The 16,205-nt window shown below is 44.0% G+C and overlaps 1 protein-coding gene across 5 annotated transcripts in view; it reads left to right on the top strand.

Annotated features, from left to right (window-relative positions):
- Positions 1 to 15,804, top strand: part of LOC5517638 (probable E3 ubiquitin-protein ligase HERC1) — an 88,631-nt gene extending 72,827 nt beyond the window's left edge. For 2 of the 5 annotated variants that reach the window (XM_048727502.1, XM_048727501.1), the window contains exons 57-72: positions 1,321 to 1,494; positions 2,068 to 2,358; positions 2,886 to 3,077; positions 3,796 to 3,934; positions 4,200 to 4,381; positions 4,617 to 4,772; positions 5,489 to 5,714; positions 6,418 to 6,896; positions 8,233 to 8,402; positions 8,524 to 8,689; positions 9,010 to 9,086; positions 9,310 to 9,481; positions 9,989 to 10,069; positions 10,614 to 10,900; positions 11,615 to 11,786; positions 13,445 to 13,817. In XM_048727502.1, coding sequence (XP_048583459.1) covers positions 1,321 to 1,494; positions 2,068 to 2,358; positions 2,886 to 3,077; positions 3,796 to 3,934; positions 4,200 to 4,381; positions 4,617 to 4,772; positions 5,489 to 5,714; positions 6,418 to 6,896; positions 8,233 to 8,402; positions 8,524 to 8,689; positions 9,010 to 9,086; positions 9,310 to 9,481; positions 9,989 to 10,069; positions 10,614 to 10,900; positions 11,615 to 11,786; positions 13,445 to 13,630 — 3,150 coding nt within the window. In that variant the 3' untranslated portion in view covers positions 13,631 to 13,817. The other 3 variants (XM_048727499.1, XM_048727500.1, XM_048727498.1) reach the window with 3 other exon arrangements.
- The last annotated feature ends 401 nt before the right edge of the window (positions 15,805 to 16,205 follow it).

Consider the following 16,205-nt stretch of genomic DNA (forward strand, 5'->3'; position numbering starts at 1 on the left):
TAATCTTAAATATAGCCTTCTAGTATACTTGGAACTAGATAAATTCATTGATCCGACTTGTCAACCGAGCTTGCGTGAGTAGCCAGGATCTAAGGTACTTGGAGCAATGGTTTTTATTTAAACTAAGTCTTCATGGTTTTTATTTAAACTAAGCCTTCTAGTATAATAGGAACAAGATAAATTAATTGATCTGACTTGTCAATCAAGCTTGCATGAATAGCCAGGATCTATGGTACTTGGAGCAATGGTTTTCATTATCTTAAATACAGCCTTCTAGTAAACTAGGAACTAGATAAATTCATTGATCTGACTTGTCAATCAAACTTGCGTGAATAGCCAGGATCTATGGTACTTGGAGCAATGGTTTTCATTGTCTTAAATACAGCCTAATAGTAAACTAGAAACTAGATGAATTTATTGATCCGACTTGTCAATCAAGCTTGCTTGAGTAGCCAATCAGTGAAGATGTAACGTTATAGCAGCTTGTTTACAGTCTAATGGGCCGTTTCGCAGATAATTTGGTCTCTAACCTAACTACTGCATTTCAAGCCCTTTTGGCTTAAACACAAAAAGGGACAGTCTTTAAAAAAACTCAGACATGCCAAAGTCGCTCCTCCGCGCTCAAACTCCCTCATCTGGAACTGAGCCAGTTGTAGGAGTTCTCAGAAAGGCGCTTAAGTGAATGAACTGTAAACTTATATTGTTTGTTACTTTTACTGATGAAAACAATAACAGAATAACGCACCCATGCTGAGCTGGCTCATTTATTGTTGTGCAACACAAAACGTGCTCTTCGATCATGCTTTAAAGTCTTTCTCGGCCGCCATTTTATCATCCTGGCAAAGTACCAATTGCGAGAAAGCATCCATTTCCTTTGGCTGGATTGGGGAAGCTGTTGTGACCACAGGTACCCCAAGCTGACTGTGTGTATGAATAAATTATAGTGGTTTACGTTACGTTATGTGTGTCATGGTTTACAGTGAACATATGAGATTGGAATAAGCCGTTCACTTTACTACAAAATAAAATCGTAAAACTCTAAAAAAATATTCTATATTTCAATCCCATTTGTTTACTGTAAACCATGACACAAACAACGTAACGTGAACTTTTATAATTTATTCATACACACAGTCAGCTTGGGGTGCCTGTGTTGTAATATTTTTTTATGAAATGTGAAAAGACGCATAAAGCTTTGTTGTTAGATGAGAATTCAAAATTTCTATTTACAATAAAAGCAATAACACAGATGTGTCTTACTAGGTTTTTAATCTTGCCACATACAAATTTATATATAACGTTGCTGCCCATTTCGTCTAGACCCCAGTTCTCTTTCACTTCAACGAAGAGTGGTACAAAAAGCACCGGGTGCTGGCCTGGGCACGAGAGCGGCTACGCGTGCAAGGCATCACGGGCCTAAGCGAGTCTACGTGTTTTCGTGCTCTGTTGGAGAGGCTACCCACCATTATGCTGGACCAATATAATTACGAAAAGGTGCCGTAGAATTCTTGGAATATCCTCACATGCTATATTTTCCATTTTCTAAGAAAATTATAATGATAACTGTGTAATACACACTAGAACCAAACTTGGTACATTTTACTTATGTATTATATGTAATAAATATGTTTTTTTTTTCATTTGAAGGAATTTTCCGTAGTTTCAGTGAGTAAGTACGCAGCTCTTACAAGCTGCAATTTGATTGGGTAAATGAACAATATCCGCACCTCGACACAAAGAACGAGAAGAATAGAGACAAAAGAACTCCTTTGTAGAACAAAGATAATAGGAGACAAAGCAGCTGCGTACTTACTCGGTCAGTACGCAGCTCTAACAAGCTGCAATTTGATTGGGCAAATGAACAATATCCGCACCTCGACACAAAGAACGAGAAGAATAGAGACAAAAGAACTCCTTTGTAGAGCAAAAATAATAGGAGATAAGCAGCTGCGTAGTTACTCGTTTCAGTTGAAGCAAATTTATGCAGAAAAAAAAATTCCTCGAAAGTAGATGGAAAAACGATGCAAATAGGAATCATGGTTTTTACATCAGACTATTTCTTTTCAGGCTAAGCTAAGTCGCGGCGATCAGCTAGTACACAGTCCCTTCCTCCAATCTCTGGCCGCGTTGACTGTAGGCCTGGACCTAGACCGCGTGATGTGCCACGCCCTGTCACGTGCACCTATCCCACCATGCAGCTGGAATGAGGCCAATGCGCTACCCGAGTGGTTGTGGCTTAAGAGTTTCTGTGTGGCGGTGCACGCAGCAGACGCGCTTACATTTAGAGAGAGATTTCAGAAGAACTTTCTGGTGCCGAACGAGGAGAAGATTAGTGAGGACGAGCCTTTCCAGCCACTGGTAAGTTAGATAATTTCTCTATGATGGTTCTAAATCATCTTCGTCATCATTGATTATCAAGATAAGTGATCACTCTACCAGTGACATGACCATTAACTGTGATGATCATGATGTAGTTCTGCACCGTGATCATCACCATCATGATCATCATCATCATCAACCGCATCGTTATTATAATCATCATGTCATCATCGTCTCCATCATCATCTTCATCATCATAATCATTTTTATCATCATGTCATCATCATCAACCGCATCATCATCATTTCTATCAAAACGTTATCATCATCAACCGCATCGTCATCACAACCATACAAACTCTATTATTATTGTCACGTCAACACGCACTCCTTTTCCAGGCCACTGACAACAGAAAACCACCTCCACTATTATTCCAAATTCATTTTAAAGTCTGTAACAGAGATCTGCTTGTGGAGCCCAGCAACTGACGATCACCAGCAATAATATTTTCAGTATCTTAGATCATCCTAAGTATTTCAAAGGCCATTGACGAACTTTGCGTTTAGGACAACTCCTCGTGGAGCCTGACTATGGACGAGCAGGTCATGGCGTGGGCCATGCGGCGCCCAGAGGACTGGGAGACAGGCGGCAAATGCGACGCGTACCTGTGGGGTGGGGGCCGGCACGGCCAGTTGGCTGAGTCAGGGAGAGGGGTCAATGTGCCTACTGTCACCAAGTCGCTAGCAAGCGCGCAGCAGGTATGCACTGGGCAGGGAGGGGGGGGGGGGGGGTGGGGAAAGCTGGCTGAGTCAGGGAGAGGGGTCAATGTGCCTACTGTCACCAAGTCGCTAGCAAGCGCGCAGCAGGTATGCACTGGGCAGGGGGGGGGGGAAGGGGTCGGTCATTTTTTAGTTTATTTACTGGACAAGATTTTATCTAGTAGTAGCTAGAATTGCAGGATACTTTTTTGTCATGAACTGGGACTTTTATTTATCAAACGATGCCCATCGGGCATTTACGTTTTGTTTCCTTTTCCATCTTATAATTTGAATAGTTCTGCGTACAAACCGAAGCCAGTAACAATTTTTATAATCAGCCGTTGGAAATGGATACTTTCCGACACTTGGTATTTTGCTAGAATGATAAAATGGCGCTTGAACATGCTCTCGAGAAAATGTTTAGATATTAATTACGGTTTAAATTGTGGTATATAGTTCTTAAATTTCTAGTATGTTACCCAGGCCGCCCTTACACCATCTGTCATGTATGTATCTGTCTGTCATGTATTGTAGCCAATCAGCTACATGATAGAAACCTGGTTCTAGCGCTCGCACCACAAAAATGTGGTCCTCGGTTTTTAATAAGCAGATTTTCCTAGAACTTTATTTTGGTGTCCACGGTAGCACGCGTTAAATGGATAAATGTTATGTTGGTTTTATGTCATTGGTTGTCCATTCGCTTTTTTTCGTTTCATAGGTCGTTTGCGGTCAGAATTGTACCTTCGTCGTACAAGTTAATGGCACCATACTAGCGTGTGGAGAGGGTAGCTACGGACGCCTCGGAATGGGCAACTCTGATGACCTCTTCACGCTTTCCCCAATATCCGCACTACAAGGTAACTGTTAGTTGTGTGTAAGCACAAGACAGTACCACGGGCCAGCATCCCAATACAACGTTCTTCTGCGTTCCAAGTGCGATGACAGAAGAGACCTCGGTCTTATCCAAGATGATAAAAGATTCACTTTCCTTAATGTAAAGAGCCAGGTTACCCTTGGAAACATACCTGGCCCATATTCAATCTCGATTTCCCGAGCTTTTCAAGCTAAGCCCGTGCCAATTAGCTTGCGCGGCTTTTAAATCATTCTCGTTTTCGTTTGAAGGTTACGTCGTGATTCAGATCGCGACATCCCGTGGTTCAGATGGACACTCTCTCGCGTTGACGGACAGTGGGGAGGTGTTCAGCTGGGGCGATGGGGACTACGGTAAACTAGGTCACGGTAACAGCGATAGACAGCGCCGCCCAAGGCAGATTGAGGCCCTCCGTGGAGAAGAAGTCGTCAACGTAAGTACTTGAACCATATCAGGAAGAGAGGTTCGACCAGAGAGCGGTTCTTCCGACCTAGACCTCATCATAAATTCAATTTCTTATGTGCAATAAACGGATTACTAGCGCATCATTAGAGCAGCATGATAATTATAATGCGACTCTGTCACGCCATTTAATCTGGTGTCTAAGGAATCTCATGTAGCTAGTATCTGAATAACCAATTTAATGACCTTTGTCCCTGTATCCCCAGATGGCGTGCGGGTTCAAACACTCTGCGGTGGTGACAGTGGACGGCAAGCTCTTCACGTTTGGTAATGGCGACTACGGCAGGCTCGGACATGGGAACTCCGCTAACAAGAAAACCCCAGAGCGCGTCACGGCGCTGGAGAAGCACGCCATTGGACAGGTACTAGCGGACCGTACCTTTGTCTGATTGTATCGTACTTTAGTCGGATTGTACCGTACCTTTGTTGGGTAGTACCGCACTTTTGTCTGATTGTATCGAACCTTTGTCTGATTGTCCTATATTTTTGTCGAATATATCATACCTTTGTCGGATTGTTCTGCATCTTTTTCAGAATGTACCGTATCTTTGTCGGACTGTACCGTACCTTTGTTATATTTGAACCGTATATTTGTCGGATTGTATCGTACCTTTGTCGGATTGTAATGAGTCTGTCGGAATGTACCGTATCTTTGTCGGATTGTACCGTACCTTTGTCGGCTTGTACCGTACTTTTGTTATATTTGAACCGTATATTTGTCGGCTTGTACCGTACCTTTGTTATATTTGAACCGTTTATTTGTCGGATTGTACCGTTCCTTTGTCGGATTGTACCGTATCTTTGTCGGATTGCACATTGTCGGATTATACCGTACCTTTGTTATATTTGAACCGTATATCTGTCGAATTGTACCGTATCCTTGTCGAATTATAAAAGTTAAATTGTATACTTGATTTAATAAATACCCCAATAGCCAATATCCCTAGAACCTCCAAAGCCCCCCCCCCCCCCAACTCCACTAAACAAACCATCTGATGCAAATAGATGCTTCATCGCACTTGGTATATTACTGTGTTGATCAAATGGCGTTTGACAGAGAATCGTACATTCATTCCAGGTTGCCTGTGGCCTGAACCACACGCTTGTGCTCTCCGCGGATGGCAACACGGTTTGGGCGTTCGGAGATGGGGACTACGGAAAGCTAGGGCTAGGCAGCTGCACAGCCAAGACCTCGCCTCAAGCCATCGACGTACTCGCGGGTATCGGGTGCAAGAAGATCTGCTGCGGGACGCAGTTCTCTGTCGTGCTCACCAACGACGGCAGGGTGTTCTCATTTGGACAAGGTGACCTTTATATTATTTTCTTTTCTTACAAACATATTTATACAAAGACTTGCCCCAAAGTCACCGTTTGTATTTTTCTCAAGACCATTGTCTAAAGGGATATAGATTTTTTTTCGTGCTCACCATTGATGGCAGATTGTCAGATTGTCATTTGGAAAATGTGACTTTAAATATTATTTATTAGCACTTCCTTTGTTATTGTTTACATTTGAAAATACGGCGATCTATTTGCAAGAACACGCCAAACTAACCCGCCATGATTGAAAGTATTATACTCAATTAAAGATAAGGTAGAAATACGCAAAACATATCTTTTCCATTCCTTTTTATTCATTTTAGGCCCATTTTTTTTTCTTTATTTTTGACATTTTAAGTGCAAAAACGAACCTGTTTTTATTATTGTTGTTTTTGTTGTTGCTGCTATTGATTTTATTGTTATTATTTTACACAAGGAACTAAGATGTGACTATGAACCGTACGATATTCAACTTGCTTTTTGTGGCTCAACGAATAATTACCTCTTCGAGTTCATATCTTTTTACTTAGAGATAATGCGATAATGGAACGGGAACTCTCGTCCAAGATAAAGCAGAAATGCAATTTTCCCCATGAAGTCGCTGCTTTCTTTATATCCTTAGCTCCCAAAGATAACGCAAAAATACCGTTTTCCCCGTGACATCACTACTTTAATTTCCACGCTTAGAGCGTCTGACAGGCCAGCCCGAGGGCCGCCTTCGCGGACCCCAGAAGCCCCAACAGATCCAAGCTCTCGCCTCGCACTTTATCGACGATGTGTGCGTGGGCGCTGAACACGTGCTCGCCCTGACAAGCACAGGGGAGGTGTGGGGATGGGGAAACAACGTCGATGGCCAGCTAGGCCTAGGCCACAGCAATGCGCAGCGGGAACCCTGTGTTATCCCAGACCTCAAGGGCAAGAATATTCGACAGATCAGCGCGGGAAGGAATCACAGTGCAGCGTGGACGGCCCCACCTCCTCCCCCGAGATTCCCTTCTGGGGCGCCCATGCCGCTTCAGCTGGGCCATCCCGAGCACACTCCTCCCCAGTTCCCAGCTTTAGCGGAAGTGAGCACGGTAGCCGTGCGGGCGCGGTTGCGCGTGCTTCATCACTTTTCGGACCTTGTGTACTCTTCTTGGAAGATGTTCAGCTTAATGCCTGGGGAGGTGAGTTTTGTTTTTTCTTTTGGTAATATGGCCAAACAATTTTTTTGGTAATATGGCCAAACAATTAGACATATGGCCAAGAGTAGCCCGAGTATCGGTCGATTTTATTTTTTAAAAGTCGGAGAGGAAAAATAACTACGCCTGACACAAATACTAGACGCGACGCCTGCCGTCTCTTTTCAGGCCGCTGTCAAAATACATCGGCTGTCAATTGTCCCACTTAAATGAATTGCGTAGAAGCACAATCAAATTATAAACAGTATTTATGTAAACGCAGTGGCTATATGCCCGACAGTCGGAAAAGGTCCTCAGTGGACTAAATGCCCGACAGTTTTAAATTTATTCAATTAACCCAGTAAACTGTCGACCTAGTGAGTTCAAGTAAATTTGATAGTTCACGGTGCAAGAGATGTACAGTTTACGTACATGATGCAGATCCACACATCACCAAATTACTATAGGATATTCACATCGACAATTTACTAAACAGGGCTTTTTGTCTACATAGACCTCTGCTTGAATACAAATGTCATTATTTCATAAGCTCACTCGATCAACTCGCGGGAAGTAACGCAAACAATAATCCCAGTGGTCCCAAAATATGGGACCCGAACACGAAAATTTTACAGTATTTGTACCAGGCCCTCTTTTATCGCTTCCCGGTATATACTTCATAGCGAACGATAAAAAGGCCTGACACTCGGGCTAGGCCAAGAGCACTTGACAGCCATTCCTTTGTTATTGTTTTCATTTCATATTGGAATGCACATAATACGCTAAAATCTCAAAATAACAATCTAAAAACAAAGTTTCATACTTTATTTTACCAAATTCAATGGAAAATATCGCATTGGCTTCCTCAAACCAGCCGATGGAAATGGATTCTTTTTCACAGTTGGTTCTATGCTAGGATGACAAAATGGCGGCTGGCAAAGGCTTTTTAAAGATTCCCTGCTAGCTGCCTTTCTATCTTACTATCATTTTATTCCATCGCGGAAGTTGCGAAAGCTATTGCATATATTTTTTAATTCCGTAGTATGATTGTTTCTAGATTGTGATTTCGAGATTTCTTCACAAATTTTTTCTTTTGTTGGACTTGTTAAACTGAACACAAAAAATATACGTTGTTTCGTTACAGTCGCTGTCATATATTTCTGTAGCTTCTACACTTATAAAAACTTTGTGTTTGTTCTTGAAATCAAAGAATAACATGAACTGGTGTAATAATTGTTACAGTAGCTACATGCTTGCACATGCGAACCTGTTTTTTGCATGTTCTAGGTTACACCTTGCCGGTCCCCTACGATTAAAAAAAATACCTTCACTCATTTCGCAGGTTGAAGCTCACGCGTACAACCGCGGCACCATCGGCTTCGTCCGCGGCCAGTTGCGACCTCTGCTCGCGACCCGCGTGTCTAACTTGCCGATTGTTCGCGCCATGGGACGCACAATGGTGCAAGGGAAGAACTACGGGCCGCAGATCACAGTCAAGCGACTAATTGGACGGTTAGTGTCACGTGATTATCACGTTTTGATGGGTACTAACGTTATTGGGAATGCTAATGCAATTTAGGGGGTAATGCTCATTTTATCACCTGGACCTTAAACAGATTTTTTATTGATGTAGGGGCAAGAAATCGAAGGCGATTTTCGTACAGATAGCTACTCAAGTCACTAAGCTCAAATCCGCTGACCTGTGCTTGCCGTCGCGGGCATGGAAGGTTAAGCTAGTTGGAGAAGGCGCGGATGACGCAGGGGGCGTGTTTGACGATACCATCACAGAAATGTGCCAGGTAGGAGACCAGGATTTCAAAGGTGCTTAGTGGTTAAGCTGATGGTTGAGGGCGAGGACAGCAGGAGAGGGATGTGATTGCGCGCGCTTCGTGATTTTATCCAATCACCGCTCGAAATTCCCATGGCGCCACTTTGATCTCTCGCGTAATCATAACGTAAAAAGTGCGCGCGCTCATGTTTTATGGAAATGTTTTTGTGTTTAGCCACTTCGCCAAACATGCTGGCGCGAGTGTTCGATTTCAATGTTTGACAAACATGTTTGCGTGTTAAGCCAGGCCTTTAAGTCCCCTAGTGATGTATGTTATTTGCTTTTTGACAGGAACTGGAGGAGGGCGTGGTGAATCTCCTCATCCACACACCCAACTCTACTGCTGAGGTCGGGTTCAACAGAGACAGGTACGCGTGAATACAAAGACCGATAGGGTCTAGATTGTGTTAGCGCGCTCTCTCTCACTGAGTGAAGCGGACATCCAAATATGGCATGTAATATAAGGAATTGAGCGAACGAACTAGAAAAACGACAGTTTTCCAAAGAGTGATTGATGTTAGTGTATCCGGGTAAATAGTTCTAACCTGCTTAGTTTACACCAATAGTGATATTTCTTGCTTTTCTTTTCAGATTCCTTTTGAACCCCGCTGCCACCAGTGAAGACGACCTGGTATTGTACAAGTTTCTTGGAATCCTCTTCGGCGTCGCTGTCAGGACCAAAAAACCCCTGGACCTTCATCTCGCGCCTCTGGTGTGGAAACAGCTTGTCGGCATACCGCTCACGCCAGACGATATCGAGGAGGTAACTCAGACTGTCATGCTTACTTCCGCTATCGCCGTTGAACAGTACGCCGTGTATAAGGGCGGCATATAATAGGTCACCGTGTAATAGGGCAGAATCTGCTCTGGTTGGCCCAGCTGAAGCGCCAGGTTACAGGCGCGTACCCAGGATTTGTTGGGGGAGTGAGGGTGCACAGTTTTGGGTATATGGAAATAGTCTTTTCGAAAATTATTCAATAAAGGACGACCCACTTTTATAGCGCGCGCACCCTATGTACACGCCTGAGTGAGCGTCAAGAGGAATTCCCAAAAGCTCGATTGAAAGGGTATTGATTTGTCGCGCTCAAAGACCATCATCTGTAACAATGTCAATTCATAGACAAAGTAAATCATGAGGACCTCATGTCCTTCAGATAGGTTACATACATCTATGGTATAATATCTTGGTTTACATAGGTTATACTATGTAGTTCTTCATAGGTTTTCAAGGATAAGGTTTTTCATTGGCATCTGCTTTGTGCTCGGTTAGGTCGACCTGTTGTACATGCAGAGTCTGCGGGGCATCCGGGACATCCACGAGAGCGGCGTAGACGAGACTACTTTTGCGGAGGTTAGCAGAACATAAGTACAGGCGTGTGGCTAGGATTTAAATAGAGGGGGGGATTGGGTACGCAGGCATAGTCACTTGGATAAAAGAATAATATCTGACGTACTTAAATACACTGGTCAATATTTTTCTGGATTGGTATTACATCTCTGGGTAAAACAAAACACCCTCTTCATATCCACTGGTCCGCACACTCAACCATTCTAGAGATCTACCTAAACCTGCCTAGCGTCTTATCCCAATTAAGGCAAAGGAATTCGCTGGTCATTCTTTCTCGAGCAAGAGATGAGGCAGTCGCATGCCTGGTCCTGTGGTACCCTGGCAGACCAGAGGGTGTGGAGTAATCTTGTGTAGGCTGCCTTGGCTGTGACGGTGACGGTGATGATGACGGCGGCGGCGACGACGACGACGATGATGATGCTGATGATGATGATACATACTTTCCAGTGTGTCTGTTATAGAGATATTCCGCTGTAAATCGGGCCCAAAGGTGCTCTTGATATAGTATTATCATTATAATCTCTTTTTTTTTCCTTTTCTCCTGCAGATCATCCCCATTGAAACATTCGAAACCCAGAGCGCGGATGGTCGCTTTGTTCCCATGGTCCCTAGCGGTCACAACATCCACCTCACGTTCTCTAACCGCAGCGAATACGTGGAGCAGGCGCTCAAGTTCCGTCTGCAGGAGTTCGACCGCCAAGTGGCCGCTGTCCGGGAGGGCATGGGCTGGATTCTGCCTGTCCCCCTTCTCTCGTTACTCACCCCTGACAATCTTGAGCAGTTAGTCTGCGGGTCAGCGGAAGTCAGCGTGGACATGCTCAAACGTGTCGTCAGGTAAGTGAACTATGTGTTACGGTCTAATAACAATGACCCAGCATGATTTAGTATAATGTAGTATAATGTAGATGGTTCTATGCATTATTCTTCTGCTTTGATTTGTTAAAATTACCTCGTGAAGAAGATCTATTTTAGGAACACTGATGTGATTTTACATCCTAGAATATTCCGTGACAATGTATATAATCAACTCGATATCGTAGATCCTAACCTGTGTTTTCGACTTAGTTCAACACTTTGCTCTCGTGTAACAAAACACAGGATTTAGGATCGATTTTGACTTTTCGGCGAGACACGGACAAGGGGTATAAAAAAATTGCTGATACAAACAGTACAACATAACACCGATCAAAGTATTATTCAGGTCGATTCAGGAGTTCCGTATTTAAGCAGTGCCAACTCAAAGAGCCGCCATTTTATCACCCTTACCAATCTCCGCTTTTAGGCAGTGCCTAAATCTATATATCGATCCTTACCAAATACAAAGTGTGAGAAAGCAACCTTGTCCATCGGCTGGTTAAGGGGAGTCAATGCGATATTTTCGATTTGAATTTTCTTAATGATGCACAAGTTTGTTTTCTAGGTTGTTATCACGAGATTCCCTTACATAATGTGTCTTCTAATATTGATTGAAAGCAATTACAAATGAATGGCTGAGAAAAGGTGTCTTTAAATTAGACTAACACTGTCCCCATTTCCTCCTTGGTGTAGGTACCGTGAGATAGACCCGTCCGACAGCTTGGTCTCGTGGTTATGGCGTGTACTGGAATCCTTCACAAACGAGGAGCGGATCCTGTTCATGCGCTTCGTGTCCGGCAGATCCCGACTCCCGGCCAACGTCGGCGACATAACGCAGCGCTTCCAGCTCGTTAAGCTAGACAGGGTGAGTAAAAGTCAGCAGACAAAATTCTCCATTCTTTTGTCTTTTCATCACACTTTCCATTTGCCGTTCCCTTTTCCTTACATAAAGTCAGTCAACCACTCCCATGTTGTTTAAATTCGAAAATACGATAGTCTATTTGTTGGAAACCTTCAAAATTACCATCCATAAATAAAGTCTGGTGCTTTAATAACGATATTTGATTAAAAATTTTGTGTGTTATCTGCTCGAAGTATCCGATGTTAAAGGATGCTTTGTGTATTCGGTAATGTGAAGGTGAGTAAAATGGCGGCGTGATTGGAATTATATAAAACGAGAGAGGCAGAAGGATAGACAGACAGATGGAGCCATCAATGGACATGACAACATATATCTGTAAATCATAAGATGCTGGCGTCAGTTATAAGTACATCGTATGCTGCTTGCGTCTCTTGTGTACATCGTATGATGCTTACGTCTCATGTGTAGGTTATATTATGCATACGTCTCTTTTGCGTACATCATATGATGCTTTCGTCTCTTGTATGTACATCATATGATGCTTACGTCTCTTGTGTACATCGTATGATGCTTACGTCTCATGTGTAGGTTATATTATGCATACGTCTCTTTTGCGTACATCATATGATGCTTACGTCTCTTATGTGTAGATCATATGATGCTTACGTCTGTCATGTGTAGGTCATATGATGCTTAGGAAGCGTTCATTTATTACTAGGGGGGTTGGCAAATATGTAGGGGGCTACATCTTTTGGGGTGCCGATTTAGGGGGGTCTCATTTTTGGGGGCGCATAATTTAAGTCTGGTTTTAAAATAATACTGAGCAAGAGAGTCATTGTTTTAACATTCAGTTTACAATGTTTCCTACTATTGTATATCTAGTTCCATATTGTTCAGGTACCAATCTTGTCTTTATATAAATAAATTTTGAGAACCCCTTTCATGGTTGGCATACAAAGCTTCCCATTCTAATCAGAGCCAATCAGTTTAACACAAGTGTCTTAAAATTGTCGAAGACGTAGTCGTTTTCTAGCGACACTGGTATTTGTTGTTTATCTCTGTGCCACTCTTAAATTAGCGAAAGTGAAGATTCACACTTAACGTAAATTAAATAGGACAAAGTTGCCATGCTATCTGGTCTATATTTTAATAAAGGGTATATTCAGGGGGGAGGGGGGTGCAAATTTTTGGGCCTCCGGTCAGAATGGGGGGGGCACGATTTTGTTTTGCAAAACTACCAACCCCCCCACCCCTAGTAATTAATGACCGCTCCATTACGTGTAGGTATATGATGCTTACGTCTGTTATGTGTAGGTCATGATGCTTATGTCTGTTATGTATACATCATATGATGCTTACGTCTGTTATGTATACATCATAATATGATGCCTGCGTCTGTTATGTATACATCATATGATGCTTGCGTTTCTGTGTAAATCATACGATGTTTATGTCTGTTATGTATACATCATATGATGCTTGCGTCTGTTATGTGTAGGTCATATGATGCTTGCGTCTGTTATGTATACATCATATGATCCTTACGTCTGTTATGTGTAGGTCATATGATGCTTGCGTCTGTTATGTATACATCATATGATCCTTACGTCTGTTATGTGTAGGTCATATGATGCTTACGTCTGTGCTTGTGTTGCTCCCAGGGTGTAGACAGCCTTCCCACTGCACAAACCTGCTTCTTTCAGCTTCGCCTTCCCCCCTACTCCAGCCAGGAAGCCATGGCGAACCGGCTACGCTACGCCATCAACAACTGCCGCTCTATCGACATGGACAACTACATGCTGACTCGCAATGCGGACGAGGGAGATGAGGAGGACGAGTACTACTAGGAATTCTCCCCGATCCCACCACTTGCACGGCTATATGGGGGATGGGGAGAGGACGAGTACTACTAGGAATTCTCCCCGATCCCACCACTTGCACGGCAATATGGGGGCGGGGGAGGGGGAGAGGACGAGTACTACTAGGAATTCTCCCCGATCCCACCACTTGCACGGCTATATGGGGGCGAGGGAGATGAGGGGGACGAGTACTACTAGGAATTCTCCCCGATCCCACCACTTGCACGGCTATATGGGGGCGGGGGAGATGAGGGGGACGAGTACTACTAGGAATTCTCCCCGATCCCACCACTTGCACGGCTATATGGGGGCGAGGGAGATGAGGGGGACGAGTACTACTAGGAATTCTCCCCGATCCCACCACTTGCACGGCAATATGGGGGCGGGGGAGGGGGAGAGGACGAGTACTACTAAGAATTCTCCCCGATCCCACCACTTGCACGGCTATATGGGGGCGAGGGAGATGAGGGGGACGAGTACTACTAGGAATTCTCCCCGATCCCACCACTTGCACGGCAATATGGGGGCGGGGGAGGGGGAGAGGACGAGTACTACTAAGAATTCTCCCCGATCCCACCACTTGCACGGCTATATGGGGGCGAGGGAGATGAGGGGGACGAGTACTACTAGGAATTCTCCCCGATCCCACCACTTGCACGGCAATATGGGGGCGGGGGAGGGGGAGAGGACGAGTACTACTAAGAATTCTCCCCGATCCCACCACTTGCACGGCAATATGGGGGCGGGGGAGGGGGAGAGGACGAGTACTACTAGGAATTCTCCCCGATCCCACCACTTGCACGGCAATATGGGGGCGAGGGAGATGAGGGGGGCGAGTACTACTAGGAATTCTCCCCGATCCCACCACTTGCACGGCAATATGCGGACGAAGGAGATGAGGAGGACGAGTACTACTAGGAATTCTCCCCGATCCCACCACTTGCACGGCTATATGGGGGCGGGGGAGGGGGAGGGGGAGAGGACGAGTACTACTAGGAATTCTCCCCGATCCCACCACTTGCACGGCTATATGGGGGCGGGGGAGGGGGAGAGGACAATTACCAGTAGGCGCTACTTATCCTCCTTCTCCCCACTTGTACGATTATGCGCACAGGAAGGAAAGACTGCTGCGTGTTGTATTGTACTACTGCGTTTTATTTTGCCATGAATTGTATATATCTGATAGAATTGTTTCCCCGTTTGGTACATAGAAATTGTTCTATGGCTGTGAAATAGGCGTGAAAATATGAAGGAGAAAATGTTTTTCACGTAAATGCGTAGTTATCGTATGAAAAGTTTTGGGTATTGCCCAAGAAGATTGTAATAAGCCAGTTAAGCCTTGATTTACCAAGGAATATTGACGAAATATTCTCTTTTTGAGGGCAGCCAATAATTTATGTAAAAATTAATTTAGTATTTCATACAGCCTTTATGAGGTTTAAGTTGATTCTTTTTCTGATTGGACGATTGACGATTCAAGTGCACCCTGGGTAGTACGATCCAAGTGCACCCTGGGTAGTACGACCCGAAAGTCTCATGGGTAATTTGACAAAAGTCTGGGGTTATGTTAGGGGGACTATTCTCCGTAATTTTAACGTTGGTTTTAAGAAGGTATTAGAGGGATTTAACAACATTCATTCACAAGTGGTTATTATGGACAAACAAGTAGTGCAACTTCGGGGACCAAGCGATACTTCTTCAACCCACAGAGCCCGCCCACTGTGAGCCAGCGGTCTCACGAAATGGAAATCGCATGCGCTTAGGCCTTGTGTCCAATCTCGCTCCCAGACCCCACCTTCCTTGCCGTTTACACTAAGATATGTGGGCTCAAGGAACGCGATTGGGACCTTTTTCTGCTTTGAAAATAGCGGGAAACGCATTGAATGTGCGCGGGAAACAGTAGAACTTTTATTCGCGTGCTTTTTCCCGCCTTTTTGGCGCTTACCGCGTGTGTGTCACGTGTGTAACGCTAAAGGACCAGTGAAGGACCCTCATGAAAATCTTATGAATGTCACCACAAGTACACCAATACTGGTAACAACGCAAATGATAAATAAAGATATTTTTGGATGATTTTATTGATCAGAGGGTGTTTGTGTAAGAATTTTAAGTGGTATTTTTCTGTTGTAAAGTTGGAATGAGATTAAATATATTGTTAAATATTTATTGGTTCGTTTAATGTTATTATATTTAAATTCTACATTATATTATATTATATTATAAATCTACATTTTGCCCCCCAACCTCCCATGAGGATTTCGCAGATTCATTCCCCAAAGCACCCCCGAAAGCAGGAAAGTAAAGATAACAATCGATCGGTTCCCAAGGGCACCCCCCGAAAGAGAGATAACGATTGATCCGTTTCCTAGGGCTCCCCAAAAGTAAAGATTTCACGATTAATCCGTTCCCTAAGGCTCCCCCGAAAGAAAAGATTTCACGATTGATCCGTTCCCTAGGGCTCCCCCGAAAGTAAAGATTTCACGATTGATCCGCTCCCTAAGGCTCCCCCGAAAGTAAAGATTTCACGATTGATCCGTTCCCTAGGGCTCCCCCGAAAGTAAAG

Source organism: Nematostella vectensis, chromosome 5 (assembly GCF_932526225.1).
Source record: "Nematostella vectensis chromosome 5, jaNemVect1.1, whole genome shotgun sequence".
Classification (NCBI taxonomy): Eukaryota; Metazoa; Cnidaria; class Anthozoa; order Actiniaria; family Edwardsiidae; genus Nematostella; species Nematostella vectensis.